Source organism: Pseudoliparis swirei, chromosome 3 (assembly GCF_029220125.1).
Source record: "Pseudoliparis swirei isolate HS2019 ecotype Mariana Trench chromosome 3, NWPU_hadal_v1, whole genome shotgun sequence".
Lineage (NCBI taxonomy): Eukaryota > Metazoa > Chordata > Actinopteri > Perciformes > Liparidae > Pseudoliparis > Pseudoliparis swirei.
Genome location: NC_079390.1, coordinates 14,653,166 through 14,675,405, shown reverse-complemented (window position 1 = coordinate 14,675,405; position 22,240 = coordinate 14,653,166). Strand labels below are relative to the sequence as shown.

Here is a 22,240-nt window from a genome sequence, read left to right as displayed (position 1 = left end):
ATGGTCGGTTGCTGATGACATTCACAGCAGTGGCGTTAACCACATCCCCTAGAGGCCTGTCTGAAAGCTGTCAAATGCTCAGGCGGTCGAGTAAAGTGCCTGTCATTCGTCACCCCTCTCGTCGTTTATTGTTCAATTATGTCAAAACAGCCTTTAGGTCATCTGCACTGGGAATTGATGGTAGCTCTGTGGCAAGCGGAGCGTTCAGGCTGCATTACAGCACAGTCGGTATGGTTCCACAGTCCGAGACACTAAATAAGCCACGGCCCGGCTTGCTCTCCGGTGCACCCACATTGCATCAAATGTAATAGTTCCAGCAATGCCACTGGGGCGAGCATTTGGAGGTTCTTTTTCTTTTTGGCAGCAACCAAGTTGAAAGAAGTTATCCTCTGCTGAGTTAGAAATAATTGATGTCCTTCATCGTGGTCATAGGGGATTGGCTTGGCTGTTTTATGATGGGGAAGAGCGCCGGTGCTGTTTTTAATTTGCTTCATCCGGAATCCAGAGCCATCCCGGGCTGTAATTTGACGATAATGAATAACTGATGTTCCTCACTGCCCATCCTAGATAATGTGTCACAAGCTCTTCTTTGTTTGTTTGTTCTTTTGAGTGAGATGCTTTCTTTTCAAACTAAAATAATATTTTGTTTTCAAGATTGCTTGGTGTGTGTGTTTCAAGAAGGTAAACCAAAGTAAATCCCAGCATGATGTCAGTCACCTCTTCCACCGACCCAAGCCTTTTCCCATTGCTGTTGTTGTGCCGTGAGCCTGAAATAGCCACCGCCTTTATCTCCCCATGGTAAGACTTGGCTGGTCAGACTTTACTCTCAAGGATGCCCTTTAAGGTCAGAGGGGAGAAAGAGGCGCATGATCCTCTGCGGCCGCTACCACGGCTCTGGGAGCCTTGAGCTGGGTAGCACATGGGTCAGCGGAGGTTAGCTTGTTAAACGGTTCCTGGTTTCAGGGTTTAGTGCTGTCTGCTGGAGCCGCTCTATACACTTGACACAGTGTCTGCTTCGAAAACAAAACACTTGCTTCAATGGTATCCATGTACACTGAGAAACTAATCGGTCCCGGCCGCCGACTACAGCTATAAGACCGAGGAATTTGCCTTGCAGACATGAGCTTATTGCAGGTATATGGGTCCTGGTGTAGAAACTGCAGCACAGAAAACTCAACCTAGTCTCATCTCATCGACAAGTTGATGTTTCAACGATATGCATGTTGGTCCCAATTCTTTAAAAGCACACACACTCGCAAAACAGCAGATTGTAAAGCACTCCGAGACAAATTTGTGAAATTGGGCGATATAAATAAACTGAATTGAATTGAAAAACAGACCTATGGCATGTTTATGTTGTGTTTTCAATTCTTGTCTGTAGTCTACTGATTGTGAATCATGCGTTTTCTCTTCTGTATTGCTCATGGTTCCCTCTCTGTTTAAGCGTTGTACATCTCCAAAAAAGAAAAGTAAACAAACGGCTGAGACAGGCGTCACAGGCGGAAGAGACACGATAGGGAAGGTGGAGACGGAAGTCGTAAACGGCCGGGATAAGTTTTTATGTTATTTGGTTTTGAAAACAGCCATGTTGTGTTTTATGGGCGATGAATGATTCTTTTGTTTCGTTACCACATTTTCCTGTCATGAATCAGCGCCATTGAATTCTGGACTGTTCGAGGTCACCCTTATTGAGTTGGTGATAATAGCCCAAAGTGAGGTCTCCGCATTGCTCTTTCTTTTCTCTTTCAACTCGTCAAAATAAAACCTCAAAGATATTGTTCAGTTCCCAATTTAGAAAAATAGGAAACAAGCAGTGAAAAGTGGATTTTTAATGCGGTTTGATTCATCAATCGGCAACATTTCTGTTGAAACCAAGCCTGTGTTTACAACGTTCCCTTGTCATGAAACCATGTGGCTGGTTATGAAGACGGCTCACGTTGCTTTGTTCACTTCCACAAATGCTTTTTATCAGAGAAGTAACGTTAACTTCTGTTTTCATAACTCTCCCCAGTGTCTCCACCTACTTAACCTGCCTCTCTCTCGCTCACGCCCTCCCTCCCTATCCCTCATTGTGTCTCTTAAGCGCCACGGCAACCTTCTCAGAGGGATTGGTTGCCAGGAGACGGGATTCGCTCCCCATTGTATGCCGACAAAGGTGGAGTGGGTGTGGGCGGTGGGGGTTTACAATCAGAAGGACCGGAGACAATTGTAGGCCTAGGGGACCGGCACTCCACAATCATGGGTGTGAGGAAGAGGAGGATGGACAGGCGTGGTGGGCGGAGAGGGGGGGCGGGTAGAGTGAAGTGGGTGAATGGCAGTGTGGGTATTGGGTGGAACCCGCTGACACCCTAAATTCCTCTTTTTCATTCCCGGTCTCCCAGTAACCACAATGGGATGTGCTGTGTCAGACACTGTGGTGGAGACTGGCGGGAAAGAGACACAGGCAGCGATGAATCGTTATTAAGACAGACTTTTTAATTAGCCAGCGTGCCCTCCCCTGCTGCTCGGCTCTCCCACTACGTGGACACACACACACACACACACACACACACACAGTTGGACACATTTTTACTACAGTAGCAGACATCTCAAGAAAGGTGTGTGTGTGTGTGTGGTGTAAATGCGTGAGTGCTTTTACCAGCAGTCGATTTGTCATAGTTTTCCTCGGCTGTAACGATGGTCTCTCTTTTATACGGCGGAAGAAGGCCAGTTTACTTTAGTTCTGGTGCTATTACTCTAAATAAGGACTGACGGTCACCCTATATAAGCCAGTAATTATACGGAGTGCGCTCTCACCGGGGCAGAGACTCTGAGCTCAGTTAGATCATTTGTGCCCTCAGTGACATGCCCCAGAGTTCAAACACAGTGTGTACAGTGTGTTGGTAGCTGATAGTTACTGATTAACACGGTGAACTGCGGTTTTCCCCCCCAGGTTACAGGGTTATTTGGGTCGTTCCGCCGTGGGAAGTTAGTGAAAAGGAAAGTTTATACCGGAACCAATTATTAGCCATTATTTCGTCATCTTAAATTGCCATATCTAGGTTAGTATGTAGTCATGATCATTTGTGATTAGAAAGCACCTGCAAACCGATTAGTTCAAAATGTGATGGCGTCCGACATAATACACAATTTTCTGCCAAAGTCTAAAGAGTGGCTTTATTTTAAGGGAAAGCTTTCCTGGGTTCTCACAGATTTACAGCTGGAAAATGTTAACGTCATGGACTTGCTTTCACCAATCAGGTTTTCGCAACCTTTTTATTAAAGTTTGACAGTTTTTGATTGTTTGCTCATGTTACCTATACCACTGTCAATCAGATCAGATATTTTGTATAGCCCAACATTACAAATGGCCATGGCAGGAGGCAGGGCCACAGAGGGAAGAGTCTGGACAATTACGCAGGAGGCGGGGCCGATGAGACATGAGGAAATGCACAAAGAAGGCGGTCGGGCAATGAGGAAGGAGGGCAGAACGCAACGGCAGGGAGGCAGGGGGCAGGAGCCAGGACTGGCTCCAGACACAGCCAGATCCAATGGACCCTGTGAGGCGAGAAGGAACAAAGACTCCGGGGAGGAAGTAGAAATAATAATGTGCAATACAGAGACATGAATTCGCCCATAAGGAGAGAGAGAAGAAGAGAGTGGAGCTCAGTGTATCCTAAGCTTGATAACTAAAGGCTCTGGCTCCCATCCTACTTTTTCAGACTCTATGAACCACCAGTAGCCCCGCATTTAGTGAGCGCAGCTCTCTAGTGGGGCAATGTGGTACTACACGTTCCTTAAGATATGATGGTGCATCACCAATCAAGGCTTTGTAGGTTAGGAGAACATTTTTTAATGTGATACTTGATTTTAAAGGGAGCCAGTGTAGAGCAGCTAATACAGGAGTGATGTGATCTCTTTTTTAAATGTTAGTACATAAGCTGCAGCATTCTGGATTAACTGGACGGACAGGGAAAGAGAGCAGCCTGATAATAAGGAATTGCAGGAATTTAGTCTCGAAGTAACAAACGTGTGAACCAGTTTTTCTGCATTACTTTGAGATGAGGTGTGCCTGATTTTTAAAATGTTATGTAGGTGGAAAAAAATGCAGTCCTTGAGATTTGTTTTACGTGGGAGTTAAAGGAGTTTGAGTCACGATCAAAGATAATGCCGAGACTCAAAGCGCTTTACACTACATGTTGTCATTCACCCATTCATACACTGATGGGAGGAGCCACCATGCAAGGTGCCACCTTTCCATCAGGACTCACTAACATTCACACACCGTAGACACAGTGGGAGCCATTTTGGGGTTAAGGACACATCACCACGGGCCAGCGGAGCCGGGGATCCAACCACCGATCCTCTGATTGAAGGACGACCCTGCTCAGTCGCCCGGGGGAAATTTAGAAATTGCTTGTGGGGATCAATCTAGGGCTGCAACTAACGATTATTTTGATAATCGATTAATCTGTTGATTATTTATTCGATTAATCGGATACAAAAACAAAAACACTGTAATTTTTAACCCTTTATTCAAAACAGGGTTCGTACGGTCATGGAAAACCTGGAAAAGTCATGGAATTTTTAAATGGCTATTTCCAGGCCTAGAAAAGTAATTGAAAAAAATAAAATCCCAAAATGTTTGGAAAAGTAATGCAAATGTATTATATTCAAATGTTAATTTACATGGAATATACACGGTATGCTTTAGAATTCTCAGTTAGTTTAAATACTACATCTTCTCACTTGTTCATGTATACACAGTTTTCACTAAATGTTTAATCATGGAAATTTGGTTTAAAATCATGGAAAGGTCCTGGAGATCCACTGGTCAGCATGTGTATGAACTCTGGCTTATCTCCGTTACCTTTCTCCGTGGAAAATTATTTTCAGCCATCCGCCACGGAATAAATAACCACTAGTTCTACGTTATACTTCTTGTGGAAATGCCACACACGTCGTGACATGGAGCCCTGGTGTCTGGGGTCATGACGTCACCCGTAGGCGCACACAGCTCTGTGAGTCTCCGACTATGTGAATGACTTCCGCATCCAGCGCCACCTGAGCAGCAGCAGCCAATTAGATTCATCAACAGAGGAGCAGCTCAGCGCTGATTGGCTCTCACAACGCAGCGTTCCGTCTCCTCTCCCTCCGGTCTGGTTTCTCCTGCGCCGCTCTGCGCTCAACTCAACTTTGTTTATACTCCGCGACTTATTGAGGGCCGTAATAATCGCGCGACACAACGAATCGATAATGAAATTCGTTGCCAACTATTTTAATAATCGATTTTATCGATTCGTTGTTGCAGCCCTAGATCAATCCGTCAGTTTACACTTTTTACGTTATGTCTGTGGTGTTTATTTCTAATGTGACATTTCTGACTGCAGCGACTGATTCATCTGGCCTTACCTAGTAATACAATCTTTATTAGGACTCATTTTCCTTCTTCCTGCCCTGTCTAGCACACCCATTTTGTTGACTTTTCATTCAAATGATTTCAATTACTTAAATCTTTTTACTGAGTTTGTATCTCGATTTTAGTGATTTGTAGTCCATAGAAAGGATGCCATCTGGGTGTTTTTACATGAATTGTAAAAATGCTTTTATTGCGAAGAATCGTGATCATAGTTTAACTACGAGCTGGGATACGTTTGTTATATTTATACGATGCTTTGTTGATGATTTTATGATTTGAATCTCCTACCTTGTAACACATTTCTCTAACTATCATTATATATGACCAAATTCTCAACAATCAAAGTAAAAATGTATTGGAATAAAAAAAAATTAAAAATAGTTTTTATAATTTAGTTTTTTAAGAGTTTCACACTTCACAAAAAGCTTAGCTCAGCTAAACGCCCTCAATAGGAGAATGTGCAGTTTGATCAGATTTTATCTACAGTGCTGTAAATGTAAGAAAACAACCACACACTTGTCATCGCATTTAGATTTTAATAAGTTGTTAAACTGTGATCGGTGCACAGAATTATGTGACATCCCTTTTTTTCCCCCAGCAGAGTCCACTTCAAACCAAGAGAGAACAAGCAAAGACCACAGCACAAATCTCTCAAGAGAGGATCCAAACTGCGGATCCGACAGTGTGTGTGTTTATTGAATCACTCGCAGTAAGAATAGGGTTTTATTTTCAGGGCCTTGAACGTCACTATAATTGCAGCTTTCACCTAATTATCTCATTGGCATTTACCACAGTTCTCCTCCAAGACTGTGTGCGTGCAGTAGATGGATTAAATGGTATCCTGTCTTTTGATTGAATGTAGAATCAAGCTTAGATTACACTCATTGTATATATATTTCTTTGCCTTGGCATTGCTATCACCTGAACCAGCACACGGGCAGGTTCATAAGCCAACACATCTGTTGGCCAGTTGAAGGGATGATATCTGAACTGTCATTCAAAAAAATGCTCTCTTCGTGCCTCAGAGATCCACCATTGCTTTAACCGGTACACCTGATAAACTGTTTGAGCTGAAATACTTGTTCTCACCGAATGCAATTGTCTCTCCTTTCTCAGCGACTTTTGAAAAATGCCCCGTCTCCTTCAAGTGCTTGATGAATTGACACCACTTTCTGTCGTGCAGATGCCAAGCAACGTCTCTGTTTTGACAGTGACAGACACGTTCTCAGTCCTCTCCGTATCACTCCTTGTTTCCCTTGCTGCTGCTGAAGGCGATGGATCGCTCACATCAAGGGCGTCTGTCAGAATCTGTGAGCTGCAACTCCCAGCTGCAGCGCTGACGGATAGGGAATAAAACCACGCTTGTGCTTTGCAACCATATCAAGTGCTCCCAGGCTGTGAGCTTCAACAATAGCGGGTGTGACTAAGATTGTCACTCTTTAATGTGCGTGAAAGCCTGTGGTGTGTTCTCCAGTCAGTTGTCTTCGCGCCCAGGGGGAAGGGAGGTTTGAGGCTGAAACAGAGTTGATGGACATGAGATGTGGCAGGCACCTCCACCTGTAGCTCGCGCTCGTCCTCCGGGGGCCAAGTCCCTCGCATAAATACATTTTATTCATGAAGGGGAAATTGTTTTATTACTAGAACATTTCAGTTATACATGTGTTGTGTATTTGTGGGATGTGATAAGTATTTTTTACATGCACACGTTGTTTTTTTTAGCAGCAACATATTGTGGTGTATAAAAAAAAAAAGTATATATATATTTATATAAAGCTGTTCTCCCCCCACTCGCTGACTGGAAGGTGGCAGGCTGTCAGAAGGATTTAAATGCGTCGAGGCGCATGTGACAACTCCATTCTCTGTGGACTGTTGCGTCCTGCGGCTTAAATCTCTTATTGAATGGAGAATCTTAACCCAGTTGATGTCACCAGAAAATTATGTTTATTCGTTCTAAGAATAAATGCTTGAGTCTGCTCCACCGTGCTGATGGGCTACAGTTTATTTTATTATCATTATCACCCTTCCTCCAGCTAAGCTGTGTTCTCATCTGACTGTTTTCACTGCGTGATTTACATTATGCATGTTCCCAGAGTTACTTGTCCGATGAGATGGAGCTATATTTATATCATGAGTGACGCATTCCCTGAATCAAAACTTTGAGTGTTTCTGAAAAGCAAGTCACGAGAAACATTCTCTGCAATTTTCAGCAACTCGGTTCAATTCAATACAATCGACAGAATTTTCCATCACCAAACCAAAAACAAGAAGAACGTGTTTTACAATCTGCACAATCAGAATCAGAATCAGAATCAGAACAACAATGAATATGAATTAATTCAGGCACAGCAAAGAAGTAAAAACCTGAAGCTGCCTGAGATCGTGTGATCTCGTGGCGTGTCGGTGTCATCACAGGTTTTTCTTGTTTCTGAAGTCAATTGCACCGAAACATGTCGACGGAGCTTTCGCTCATTTCCTCTCGGGACGGACAAACTGTTGAGGCTGCCGAAACGAGATCACGTTGCAGGAGAAGTGGCGCTTATCGAGATCATTCAGGCCAAAGTGTTGCACAGTTAATTTATGATGTGGTTTTTACCCGTGTTCATGATTTTCTAGCGGGCATCATTACGTCACGGAGTCTAGGTGTTTTTTATATTCAAATTGTCACCTCAATGCTCCGATGCTGGTTCTAATAAGTTTTCCCCTGTCTGAGCCGGCCCACCACCTATCAAAGCCCTGTTCAGCGACGCTCTCGGCTTCACAGTCGATGAGCCCCTCTGTCTGCATTCAGGGTACCTGCAGGTCTTACATTTTTGTAAAGCACTGATTTCAGTTCCCACAAAGCCCTGAGGTATTACGTCTTACAAAAAGCTAGTTTCAAATAAATATTACAAAAGTCTTGAATAGCTTCCCCAGCAGGCAGTGATGCCAGTTCTAAAAGGTTTCGTATCGGTTTGCAGGCTGTTGGGAGACGTGACTGACTTGACTGATCGTGCTGCAGAACGCTGTTCCTAATGCTTTTCTAAAAAGAGTTTCGGTCGGCACCAACAGACCTGGAGCACGCTCTGCTCCTGTTGTGCAATAGCGCATCATCTCACGACAGGCATGTGTCGCGGTTAGCAAAAAAACAAATGACACCTTTGGAATTGGTGAAGACATTTACTGCGACTCATCTGGCTTCATGTCACGTTAATTGATTATTAGATTTGTAGTATTTATATATTTATAAACGGCTGGTAAAAATGCGATATCAATGTGGTTAGTAAATAATTATAGATTTTTCTTATTGCTTCCGGGTCTCCATCATTCTATTATTCATTCAATGTTTTTATTATTATTGATGTTGCAGTGCATTAACTTCCCCTGTGTGTGTGTGTGTGTGTGTGTGTGTGTGTGTGTGTGTGTGTGTGTGTGTGTGTGTGTGTGTGTGTGTGTGTGTGTGTGTGTGTGTGTGTGTCCAGGTTTGGCCTCCGGTCTAGAGATCACATCCTCGGTGCCGACGTCCATAGAGAAGGCCAGCGGTCAGAGCGTGAAGCTGGACTGCCAGTTCACCCTGGGCCCCCAAGATTCTGGCCCGCTTGATATCGAATGGAGCTTGCTGTCCTCCGACAACCAGAAGGAAGACAAAGTGGTACGCACAGTTGTCAGTTATCTGTCTGATCGACTCTCATTTGTATGTTCAGAGAAGACCAGCTCTGCTTTTGCTGTGTACTTGATGGGATCTTTTCCAACGTGGTCTTCTGTATGGCAGCTTTAGAACTTCTTTACACACCCCTCAACAATACGTCAAAAATAGAAATCCTTTTATTCATCATGTCCCTCATTCTTTTACAGTGTCTGGTTTTTGGACTCGCCTGTTCTGTTGTGTGTGTGTGGTTTGGCAGGAGGCATGCTCTGCGTGTAACGTAGGAGCTACAGTGCTCAAGGCAAATGTAATTTGAGCCTTGTGTACTTCTATTGAGCATTTTGTGTGCGTATGCAGTGTTCTCACAGACGCATAGTGGGAGCCCTTTTTATTCTGTCTTTCCTTTCCAGCATGGCCCTCGGCCATGGAAAGGGAGAACTACACATCTCTACAGGATCTCCACATGCCCTCAGGGCTTTCACAGCCAGACACAGATTTTTGCTCCTGAGCGTTTCACCCTCTCCCATGGTTCTCTCCTCCCCTACCTGTCACAAAGCCTTCTCATCCCGCTCCTCGACTCTTTTTATTCCCCTGTATCCTGTGGATTTAGCCTTTTTTTTGGGCCTAAATGTTAGAAATAGGTCAGGAGCTCATCATTGGGTTTCTGTCATCCACTCACTGCCCTCTCTGTCCACTGACCCAACCAATCCTCTCATCCAGGTAGACCTCTGTACTCCTGGTCTTGTGCCGTTATGGAGACACAATGATTATCCTCCTCGATTCGTTTTTGACCTACTTTGTTTTTACTCTGATTCATTAACTGGAGTAGTGGAGAAGGGCGGTGGAGTTTAATATTCTGTCGTTATGCTCGGTTGTTGTTATGATGAAACATTGTAAATGTTCTTATTATTCATTGTCTCTGCACAGTGTGGGTGTTTCCCCAGTTGGGCCTCTTCCTCTCCAGGTCTGAACGCAGCTGTAGAAATATAGCAACTGTTTCTAAATTGCATCTGGTTGCACTGTTTTTTTGTTGTTGTCACGTGCCATTTGGCTGAGGTCCATCTGTACACCCGTTAATGTTACCAAAGTCTTTTGTTGGAATTTAAACGGGTCGGACATCGTTCTCTTATAACGTTTGTTCTCACTGACCTATCTATATATACACGCACGCTCGCATCCGTATAGCCTTTTACCGATAAGAAGTCAAGCTCGCGGGGAACTCTGTTATAATTAGCTGCATATTAATTCCATGGGGCTGCTTTAACAGTTGTGACGGTGTTAAATGGGATTAGGGCCGATCTGCAAGGACCAAAGCTACTAGATCAGACAAGGAGATGAGAGTGGCGGCTAAACTTTATAGCAACGGGCTCCCAGATGAGACCATGGTGAACCAATCCAGGCTCCTCTTAAAGGAGCAGCCACTATCGGATCTTACTCAAAGAACGAGTCAACAGGATCAGTCCACAGCGTCGTATAACAGGGAACATGATGCCCTGTTTCTGCGAGCAGGGCGATAGGTTGTGTGGCGTGAATGTGCAAGTAAACCTCGCTTTAAGAACTTTATTAATATTTATGAACCATGTGGTCCAGTATCTTTCTCTTTGATGCAATCAGAAGTATTCTATCCAAGCCAGTATCTGGTGGGGAATGACGGCCCCCTTCATCTCACATGTCCCACATATCATCAGGGGTCCGGGTGGCGAGGCATAGCTAACGCACGTTGCTTCGGTGGGCTTGAATGAGCGATGCCAGGCCTGCCTGTGGCAACAGTCATTAGCATTCTGGCTCTCATGGCCTGGCCACAGATTAGCTGACAAGGAGGGTGTGCGCTAAGAGCTCGCCGCCACTGTGAGAACAACGAGGAACAACAATGACGAAAACCAAATCCGACTGGTGTGAATAGGAAAATAAATCTACTCCGGAAAACAAAAGACGCAGCGCTTTATCCCACATCGTACAACCTGTCTCCTTTGTCCTTCAACTCTGCAGCACAGCCTTTTGTTTACTTAACTTATCGCGACAGGAATTTGTGCGTGTTGACAAAGTATCCGAGGATTTGGACGCGAAGCACTGACACGGTTTGGTGCAAAACTGCATTGTGTGTTTGTACAGCAGCGATGACCGTGAATGGCAGTGGCCACGGTTAGTTGCCTTCTCTACCGCCTCAACGTTGAAGGACGTTTAATCCGTTGGTGATTCTGCTATGACCTTGCAAAAGCAGTGTTTGGAGGAGCCGCCTGTGAAACGGCATTTTGACTCGTTCAAGTTCAAAGCCTCCGTGGGAGCGCAACAGACACAGTGCTGCACTTCGTGCTCCGCAGGTTGTTTAGAGTACACGGCTATCGCGGCGCCCTGCTTTGCCTCTCAAATGACTCCCCACCTCTTTCCCTCCCCTGCCTGAGCCACAGCATCACATGACGATGACCTCATCTTTACATGCGTCTGATGAAACAAAGCCGGCCAATAGAGGTCTGTTACCTCTGCAGCGTGATCCGTCATGTGAGAGTGGCCCGGCCAGGTGGTGACTGTATCAGCAAACAACCCACCTGTTATGAAACACGGCACACACAGACAGTGGTGCTCCTCTGTCCTTTGCAGCCCCCGCCTGTCTAGTCATTCGCCCTTTTCATTTTCCCTGGGCTCTTTACAGAATTTTTTCCCCCATTGAATCATGATTCTCAAGGTTATTGTGTAGTTCAGATTATTTTTGTGCTAGATGTGTGCATGTGTGTAAGCACTTCCCATCTGTGTGCCCGTGAAGTGGTCGAAGCTCAAGTGAGCGTCTTGTCTGGTTGAGCTCGGGGAATTTAATTTCCTCTCCTTCGTGGTCTCATCTCACATATTGCTGTTATTACTGATATGTTGATCCCCTGTAAAGTTATAGGGATGTATTTCCCTCCCCTGAGAACCAGGTGGAATTTGAGCTACAATACCTGTTTACATGGCTAATATGAACAAGATGAACATGGCGAGCATGCCTTCCTCGCAGCTCCAGAAAACGAGTCTTTCAGTTTGAAAATGGTGCAGCAAGACGACTTGCTCGAGACGCACCAGAACAGCCCTGACTATGTTTACCTTTTTGTTTTTGCTCTTTTCTTGCTTCCTTTTCAAGTGATCTGCCTCCTCTGATGGTTAATTATTATTCCTCTCCTCCTGCCATGTTTAGCTTTTCCTCCTCCTATTCCTCTCTATCCATGGGGTATTTGCTGTGCATATGCCGGGCGTTAAACGTGGCACAGAAAAACCTGTTGACTGTCTCCATGGAAATGTGCAAGAATATGCTCGTGTCTGGGAAAGAGAATGAGAACTCTTTTCATCGTTGTTTGCTATTCTTTTCCCCTCCTTGTTCTTTTCCGTATGTTATTGTTTTTTTCCCCTCCATCACCCCAGCTATGAGGTTACTAGTTGGCGCTGGTAGTGGTTATCGTTCGGGGAGGTCTCCAAGAAATAAATGTTCTTTGTTGACACAGCAGGTGTTGATTTAACTCTGCAGTGGTCGCTTTGTTTGTTCCACCTTCATTCTTGTTAAGCGCAGAAAGGGGAGAGCAGCACAGGGCTGCCAGGCTGAAGGGCATCGCAGAGATAAGAGAGGGTGCTTTCTCTCATTCCATATGTTTTGGTTGGTTCAGTGAGCAACTGAAGCCTTATCTTTTTTTCAGAAACCACACTACTGTCATTTCAAGGCTGTTGCCTGATGTGTTTTTCGAGGAAGATGTTTTTTTTGTTTTTTCCCAAACCAATAAATCGGATACAGCAGTGCATCACATTATGTAAAGCTCTTAACTCAAACCCTCTCAAATCCAGGTGATCCTGTACTCAGGCGACAGGTCCTACGAGGACTACTACGAACCGATGAAGGGCCGCGTCCACTTCAACTCCGCCGACCCCAAGAACGGCGACGCCTCCATCAACCTGACGGGGCTTAAGTCGTTGGACTCGGGCACTTACCTGTGTAAAGTGAAGAAGGCTCCCGGTATCCGCAGCAGGAAGATGCTGCTGATCGTCATGGGTGAGTGGAACAAACCACAGGATACATTTTTTCTCTCTACACAGAGGAAATGCTCCAAATCACACGGCCTTCGCCCTCCCTGGCTGTTTTGATGTAATCCCTTCTCAAATCCAGTGCATGACCTTCCTAAGGGCTGCAGAGCTTTGCCCCCTTTGTGATACAAGTCTGTATTCACTCTGTGATTATGGCAAATGATATTTTTAGATGATTCAGATCTATATTTGTATTTAGTCTTGATTAGTAAAATGATTGGAGTGCTAGCTCCTTTTTCTTAGATTAATTGAATGTTTGCAGATATTTCACAATATTAGCGATATATAATACATGTATGTATATACTGTATATGAAAACGACTACACTATTACTCAGTTTGAAACCGGGAAAAACGAGCCAAATGCGCCGCAGTTATCTGTGTTTCTCAGTTTTGAAGATCAGAAAAGGGTACGCTGTCCTTGTTTACATATCATGTGCACAAAGTACTTTCCAGGAGCTTACTTCTTTCTGGTTGAGCCGGTCGGCGCGGTACAAACAGGTTTCTCAGTAGCTGCATTGTGGCGCCACAAAGCAGCTCTCTGTTAAAAGACATGAATGGCCACAGATTATCTGACCATTAACCGTGAATACAGCTGACACAAGAGCCACTGACGAAGCCCTTGGGGAGGCTGGTTCACATAAAAATTGATCTGACCAGAAGCAGCTTGAAAATAGAATCACAGCTGAAGTCATCGCTGATTCACACACATGCTTTTGCTGCGACGGGATTTCCTCCCTACAACAGTTCCACATTCCTTACCAGCGAGGGAGGTTAACTACCTTGCTGATGTGTCACTCGTTTCTCATGCTTATTGTCATATTTTGCTTGATTTGATTGTTTAAGTTGATCGTTTCATCTAAAAATAGAAGCTCACGGCTGAGCTTGTATGTTAACTATCATCTAATTGGATGCACAAGCAAATACAAGTTATATGGATACTATATATAGATGGATAGATGTATAAGTTCAATTAACTTGTCCATCGTATCCTGCAGCGGGTAAGTGCATCAACAAGTGACTAAAATGCAAATTATTATAGTTTTGCAGATGTCTTAAGCTATAGCCTGGACGAGAGAGAAAGAGAGCGAGAGATAGCTGACAGACTGCGAGCTATTGACCCCGAGGGACAGGGGTGTTCTAGCAAGGAAACATTGACACGGAGAGGGGAGGACATCTCGCTTGCTCTGCGTTTTACCTTCAGGTCGATCTTGTCACAAGGTGGATGGTCCCGGGAACAGGGGAGACGGGGCCTGCGTATGTGTGCACAAACATGAGCGCACCTCAGTCTACACACCGGGAGTTGCCGTGGCTTGTCACATAAGGAGGTATGCACCCGTGCCGGCCCCCTGCAGTGTGCATGGTGTCCAGCTACTGTGCGATGGGTAGCATCCCCTTGTTGTGTATTCTCCTCTGGTTGCACCAGGACATTGAAGTTCACAGGAGGAGAGTACCCACCTGTAGCCCAGCACTGCATGTCAGCAACTCTCTCAGCTTTTTCTGACTCGAGCCCACCGTGACTCTCAACAGCTCGTCATCTTAGCTCTGCCTGTCGGGGTTTAGTGCCCACGAGCCGCTCATACGTCACTTCATCATTCGACTATCAGCGGTCGCTCCTTGGAAGTTGGGCGCCTCCTGACTACGATGAAAACCACGATCTAGCAAACCCATTCTGCTTATCTCTTCCATAAGACAGCCTTGTGCAGCGCATAAATCCCAACCCATTGTTTGTCTTCAGGAGCCAGGTGTACGGCTCTGCGCCTCTCCAGCCCGATCACCTTCCTCTTTGACCCCATCTTTCAAACAAAGAAATCTACTCATCTGACAGCGGCCCTAATAGGAGGAGCTGCGTGTTACAGGATGCGTCAAGTTGACTTACACCTTTTTTTTTTAAAGGCGTCAAAATGTTACAGCGCCTTCTGTACACATGACATCTCTTGCTTCTGCCCACCGGGGAGAGGGATCCTCCTCTGTTGCTTTCCTGAAGGGTTCTTCCATTTTTTTCTATTTCTTGGGAGTTTTTCCTGATCCGATGTGAGGTCCTGGGACAGGGATGTCATATGTGTACAGCTGAGGCAAATTTGTAATTTTTGATATCAGGCTGTACAAAATAAACTGAATTAAATTGAATTTACTATTCGCTGTGCGACACAACTGCCGCAAAGAGTAGACCAGTGAGTTAGGATCTGCTCAGTCTTGGCGCCCATCACTTCACCATCTGTCCATCATCGCTTGCTTAATTTTTGCTCTCCCCCAGCCCCCTCCAGCCTGACCCCCTGTGTGTTTATTAGATTAGTAGCAGCGCTCGGGACTGTTGGTCTACTTTTAATCCTTACGGTTATGCCTGCTAAGCTTCCCCCTCCCGTCTGACACCTGGTTCAGATCTGGAGAGCCCCACTCCAGTGTTTTGTTGTTACAGAACACATTATTACCGCACCAGGATGTCTGCTTTCTGTCGGTGAATACACAGCACGGACTTAGATTGTGGCCTCAGAAACGTTTATTTGTTCCCTCTCTCCCTCACTCGGCTGTCTGCGTGTCTGTTGGAGTCGGTCTGCTTTTAATTTGAAGCTCTGTTTGTTTTTGAACCCCCCCCCCCCCCCCCCCCATCATCTCCTGCCAGCACTCTGACTGACTGAGGAGGGATCGCACACGGTCGGCTTTAAAACCAAGAAGCTTGGCCTCCATCCTTCAACACTGAACACCACGTGCCTGCTTGTGACTCCCGTCCTGCCTGCGGTTGCTCGTGGAGTGACAGCTCCTGTATTGACTGCAGCTGTATCAATGACTCTGATTACTGCTCTCATTACGCTGATGACTGCTGCTTTGAGCGAGGGAGGAAATGAACAATACACAGACTACACTTGCCCACAACATGACATATTGAAGAATAAAAGTGTTGGAGGCGCCAGGCAGGGCACCGTGTTGTTCTGAGCTCATACCAGGTGACCACCTGGTTGTATCTGTTGTTTTTCACCTCCCTCCAACATTCTCGATTCGTTCTCTCTCCACAGTGAAGCCATCCAAGCCCAGGTGCTACGCCGAAGGCCCCATGCTGGAAGGCAAAGACATCGTGCTGAGGTGCATATCTAACGAGGGAACCAAACCGCTGCAATACAGCTGGGAGAAGACCAGCGACGGCAAGGTGCTGCCCAGCTCCGCTGTGATGGGTAATGGACTCTCATTAAAAACTCCAAAACAAATAGTGTTCCGGTCCCACACACTGTTTTCCACTTTCACCTCTTCATTGATGTGTTCTCTGACCTGCCGACAGATCCAATGGGAGGCACCATTAACGTGAGGAACGCATCTGCCAGCGCATCTGGCACCTACCGCTGCACTGCCAGGAACCGCGTCGGCGCTGAGGAATGTGTACTGTATCTCAACGTGACGCCTCGTGAGTGCCCAACCAACCTCACCTTGAAGCACTGATAGTAGATCGTGTTTGCAGTACAAATACACGTATAATATGGTATTCTTTCTTCTTAACCCTAGCATTTGAACCTTCCAGTAAGACTACGGTTATGTATTCAGGTGACCAAAACATAGGTATTAATACATGTGTATGAGGTAATATGGAGAACCAGCTCGCTGCTCTGTGGGGTTGTCTGTATCACAGCATCACCTAAAGGCTAAATGCTCAGCCCTAACGGGTGTGGGCTGTTGGACGGTATAATGTGTAAAGTGTTAAATATTTGCTTAAAATGCTAGTTTTTGCAACATGAAAACACAAACTGCAGCTGATACAAATGGGGAAACTGTTTGCAGTTAAATCTATTATGGCATTCAAAATTCTGATTAATTGCGGGTGTATGAACTATAACATCATTAATATGCTGTCCACAGCTGCTCCGCAGCTGAGAGATGCTGTGTGAAATTATTCCCATGGAACGGCAGAGTAGCTTTAGTGGTAATTTCAGGAGTTTAAAGTTGAGTTTTTTCCTCTGTCGAGCTCATAACTACAGTTGACTTTCCCTCTTAAACCTCCCACAATATTTGATGCAGTGACTTGTGCATGGAGACCTTTACAGGTCCTGAAAGCATCAATGAAGTCATTAAAGTAAATCGTTAGAAAGAAGAAAATGTAAAAAGGCAGCATGACCTCCAGGACCGAGTCGAGGAGTGAAATGTCCATGCGAGTCTATAAAGAAAATAATTGATCTGGCTGGGAGGTGTAAGAATGTTTTATGTTCCTTCGTTCACGATGAGGTTTATCACAGCTAAACTTAGCGTCGCGAGGAGGACCGCGTTACAACACTGCCACTCGTCTCTCAGAAGACTTACTGAACACCGCATTTGGAGAGCTGGGATACATCTGATTCACATGTGCTGTGGAAAAGGGTTTTAAGAGGTTTAACGTTTTAGTGGTAAGTGGATCTCTCAGGTGACATTAGTAATTCCACAATGAAAAGAAAGGTGCTAGATGCCATAAAACGGACGCTAATTTATTGAGTCATTGTCACTTTCTGCCGGGGTCAAAAGCAAGCACCACTTAGAAAATAATTCTGCCGTATATTTTGAGTTTTTAGTTTGATTTACTTCCCAAATGACATTTACCAAACCTTCTAACCCCCTTGTCTTCTCCTTGTGTCTAGCCCCCAACACTGCAGGCATCATCGCAGGGTCCATAATTGCTGTGCTCCTGATCCTCCTCATCATTGCCTTCATCCTCTTCTGCTGTTGCCGCACCCGTCACAGGAAGAAGTACGAGAAGGAAATCTGCAACGAGATAAGGTACATTCATTAAAACAATGTGTGGCACTCAAACACACAAAGCTCCTATTTAATGGACTATTTTATTATACTTTCGTCTTTTAATATATTGAGAAATGTTTCTCGAGTTAATGTATAATACTGGATTAAATGTAGGCATAGAAAATGGAATGACCACAGGATAATTACTCACAGCTCACCATATAGTCTTACCTGTGGTCCACACACACACACACACACACACACACGGCAACACGACAGCCCCAACAAACATGAAAATGTTTCTCCATCAGCGTTTTTGTTGTTGTTGTTGTTGTTTACCCCTCAAATAAACAGCTGTGGTAATCAGTTTGAAAGCTTTGTTTGCTCTGTGTCATGTCTGCTGCTGGCTGCCCCATCCAGCCCACGAGCTCTGAACAACCCCTGGGCTTACTACCACTCTGCTGCGGACTGAATCTGTCCAAGACCACAATGTGACACTCGCGCTGGAGGACAAAGAGGATTAGACCACTGGTCTGGTCTCGTGCACGCACGCACGCCACAGCACCAAGCTGCGGCCTGAACAAGCCCCAGCCCCTCGGGCTCCATTTGATTGAGCATTTAACTGGATTATTGCTGCTTATTAGTTGTTAATGTGGTGGCAGAGGGAGGAGAGGGCATAGCTGTACTTGGTTGCTCAGCTCAATCTCTTCAGGCTATGACAGTCAGTGTGGCTGAGCAGTGCAGACACTGCTTCAACCAATCAAATGGGCCAACTTTATTATTTGTCCCTCTTTATTGAGTCGGGTCATGTTTCGCTCTTGAAATGACTCGTGTGGACTCCTTAGGTATAGGTTGATCCAGACTTTGGATACCTGTGTGTCAGCCAACTTCATTCAGATGTATAGCACCTTGGATAATATAATCCTGTTACATATTCAAAATCTCTTGACTTGGATAAAGCGTGTGAAAGTGAGTTTTTCTAAATGTGCCGCTCTCTGTTTCCTCTCAGAGAGGATGTGCCTCCTCCGAAGAGTCGTGCCTCAACGGCGCGCAGCTTCACCGTGGGCAGCCAGCGCTCCTCCCTGGGCTCCATGTCGCCCTCCAACCTGCACGAGTACGCCCTGAAGCCCCAGTACGACAAGATTCCCTCATCAGAGGACTTTGAGAGGCCTCCAAGCCGCGCCCCTCTGCCCCCGCCCAACGGTCCTGCCAGGATGGCCGGCCCCAACCTCAGCCGCATGGGGGCCATCCCCGTCATGATCCCTGCCCAGAACAGGGAGGGCTCCATCGTCTAGCCTGTCCGCTTCTCGAGGAGGGGAGGTATGACACAAGCCAATGAAGACGGCGCTGGGTAGACTGACTCGCCTGACTATTAGCTCCTCGTTATTTACAAGTCGGAGTATACTCCTCTTATAAAGGCCTGGTTCTGCTACGGTACTGAGAAGAGAAATTGAGTTGTACTGGAATCATTACAGAGCACATTAACTTTTTATCAAATACAAAAAACTTCTATGAATTTTACTTCCTGGACTTTCTCACTGAAACATTAATCGGTGTGGATATAAAGCAGACTGGTCAACATACAAATGTCATTGTACATAGTGAATGCATGTTTTTTTTTTATATATATAGATGACCCTTGCTGTAGAGACATTGTATGTTCAAAACAGACCCAGGCCCCTAAGTGTCCAGCTATACAGCTGTATGCACACACCTGCAGCTGAATGTGTGTATGTGAATATAAGTGTATGTTTGTGAATGAGTGTATGGAAAATGTATAGTTAATTTCTCATCTTTTAATGCCCACATATGATCATCTTGTCAGGCAATCCAGTCTCTGCTCGTTTCTGACATTTTTTTAATTCCATGAATTGATTTTCAAACTATCTTCTGACCTTTTGGAACATTTGTAAAAACGACTTATTTAGAAGGACATTCACAGATTTCTTTAAGTAAGTATTTAGGTCAGCAGGTTTTCTGTTTAACAGTTTGCTGTTTGAATTGTCCATTCTGGGTTGGGGGGGGGGGGGCTGAAGCGGACAGGATTGGCTGGCGTGGAGGGGGAGGCTCAGGCCGCCACACATTGTGACCGGGTGGATTATTGCCTCTTGACTGAGATTAAAAAGACTGTCATTCCTCCTTTTTTAGAGGAGGTAGCATATAGGGGGGGATGGGTGGGGGGGGCAGCTAGGTTCACTGAGCAATCTGCTTTGATTGTTTGATGACCAACAGGCCCCTAACCCCTGTGGCCTCCCCGACACAAACTAGCAGGACACGAGCACCAGGTCTTCATCCCCCCCCCACCAGATGTCCAGCATATGTGATCCTCCTCATTTGCAGTCACATTGCAAGGAGCCAATATCGTGATTAACCTTCTCTCTTCTTCCCTTCGTGGCTTCTGTGGCATTAGTTAGACTTTTTAAATGAAGGATGTGAAGCCTGCCTCCACCAAGGCCACAAAGGGGAACACGTGAGAGAAGCCGTAGCTGAATGGCGCCGCTGATTCCACTTCACAACCATTCGGTTGGAGTTCATTGTGCAAGCTCAGTGCTGGATGACGTAAATGTCCAGTCAGTCGGTGTCGGGGAGTTGCCACAGGTCAGTCCTTCCAGTGTGTGGGTTATTCTTCTCTTAAACCGAGCACAAATAATGATGTTTGGAAGCCCAACATCTCATCTTGTCTGCGACCAAAACAACAACAACAACAAAAAACCAGTATGAACACTTGGAGTGGGCAAACGGTTTATTTTTGCTCCGACGCCTTATGCTGCTCTCCTGCAGCCTCCCCCCCCCCCCCCCACACACACACACACACACACACTCAGTTCACCTCCGCAAACCCTCACAGCTGGGTTCTAATAACTTCTATTGTGCCTTGTCGCCCCAGTTGAGTTGAGTTGTCGTAGCACCTACGCCAATGTGCATCGCCCCGGATGGCCATCGTAGCCCACAGCCACGAGCACCATATAATAATTGGTACACGTGGCCTACTGATTGCTTTCTGTTGCCTCGGTCACTTCCAAGTCCAGGACTTCCCACACCGCATACTAATCCCCCCGTAGCTTAACGAACCCTCTATCACCGTCTTAAAGCTTTTGATTTTGTACTCCACAACATGATGTCATGTTTTTTAATTTTTTTAAATTCTATTCAAGATAAAGTAAATGTATGCTTTAAAGAAAAAATAATAATAATTTCGTTTCTGGCTGAGTAACTATCCTGTTGGGTCAACCGATGTAATCACAACATGATATAAAGAAGATGTTTTTATGTATTCGTGTGCGCTGCCGTGCTGTGCTTGGCCAGTCTATCGAGAAGAGAAGAGGGTCTCTAGTTAGTCCAGTATGAAGGCTCCCTAGTGTGAGTACAATCTCCTGGCATGTATGTGTGTTGTAAGTCTTTTTTGTGTGGGTCCTGGGATCTAAGGGGAGTTGACAGATGTTGAACATCTCGGGCCCTGTACTTCCTGGCAGATTTGTTGTTGCACCTATATTCTAACACCAAGGAAAGTAAGACCCGGACCTGCTGAGACTAAGAAATGACATCTGTCGGTTCCTCTTAAATGTGTGTGTGTGTGTGTGTGTGTGAGAGGGAGTGTGTGTGTACCGAACATGAAGGACGTTTGCTGTCAGGATGTGCCCCTGTAGAATTCTAGTTTTACCTGCTGAAAAAACTGTCCAGAGCTCTCAGGGGGACGGTCCCGTCTGTCCCCCCATGTGCTCAGAACATTAACTACTTACAAATATTCACTGTAGCTTGGAAGTCGGCGTACTAATATTGTATCAATATCTCTTTTTGAGGTTTGCACACTGTGTGAAAACCATTTTCTTTCTTATTTTTTTCCTTTTGTGTGTATTTTTTTGTGCTGTATTTTTGAATAATAAAAGTCCATGAAATCAAAATTGCATAGCCAGCCCCTCTTTGTTTGTTTGTTTGTTTACTGGAGCAGAAGGATCCTGAGTAGATCTAGCGTGGATAAGACTCTGTCTCTCCTCTCCGGGGGACTCGGCTTCCTGCAGATTTTTAAATCCGATCAATTTTAATCAGCCAGTGAATTCCACCCTTTCCTCCAGGTGAGGTGACTTTCTCCCCACTTAATGACTAGTTAATCAATTACGCCGGACAGACCCAGCCGCCGCCCGCCGTCTCCAATGCTCACCACGGAGCTTCAGGATAAACATGGATCGGTCTGTGGCTCGGCTACCAGCTCTGCAGCTTCGATGTATTTTTTATTTTCCTCGATGTTGTTGAACCCGTTGCCCTGCTGCGCCGTTATGGCCAGAACATCGTGGCCGTTTGTGCTCGGCTTATTTTATTTTTTCAATTGCAGCTGATTCCCCCCCCCCCCCCCCCCCCTGTAGTTAATGTGCTGGGTCACTACTTTCAATGCAAGCCAGCACGAATCAAAGCTGAACAAAATTCTCCCTGAAATTCCGGCTGCTGAATGCAGAGCGATGCCTGCATGCGGCGGAGGGTAAAGCTCAC

The 22,240-nt window shown here is 45.5% G+C and overlaps 1 protein-coding gene across 1 annotated transcript in view; it reads left to right on the top strand.

Moving 5' to 3' along the window:
- Positions 1 to 21,660, top strand: part of cxadr (CXADR Ig-like cell adhesion molecule) — a 41,625-nt gene extending 19,965 nt beyond the window's left edge. Inside the window, exons 2-7 of the mRNA XM_056409488.1 lie at positions 8,857 to 9,026; positions 12,825 to 13,029; positions 16,075 to 16,230; positions 16,335 to 16,457; positions 17,656 to 17,794; positions 18,765 to 21,660. Of these exons, the coding sequence (XP_056265463.1) occupies positions 8,857 to 9,026; positions 12,825 to 13,029; positions 16,075 to 16,230; positions 16,335 to 16,457; positions 17,656 to 17,794; positions 18,765 to 19,050 (1,079 nt within the window). The 3' untranslated portion in view covers positions 19,051 to 21,660. The remainder of the gene's footprint in view (positions 1 to 8,856; positions 9,027 to 12,824; positions 13,030 to 16,074; positions 16,231 to 16,334; positions 16,458 to 17,655; positions 17,795 to 18,764) is intronic.
- Positions 21,661 to 22,240: the final 580 nt, after the last annotated feature.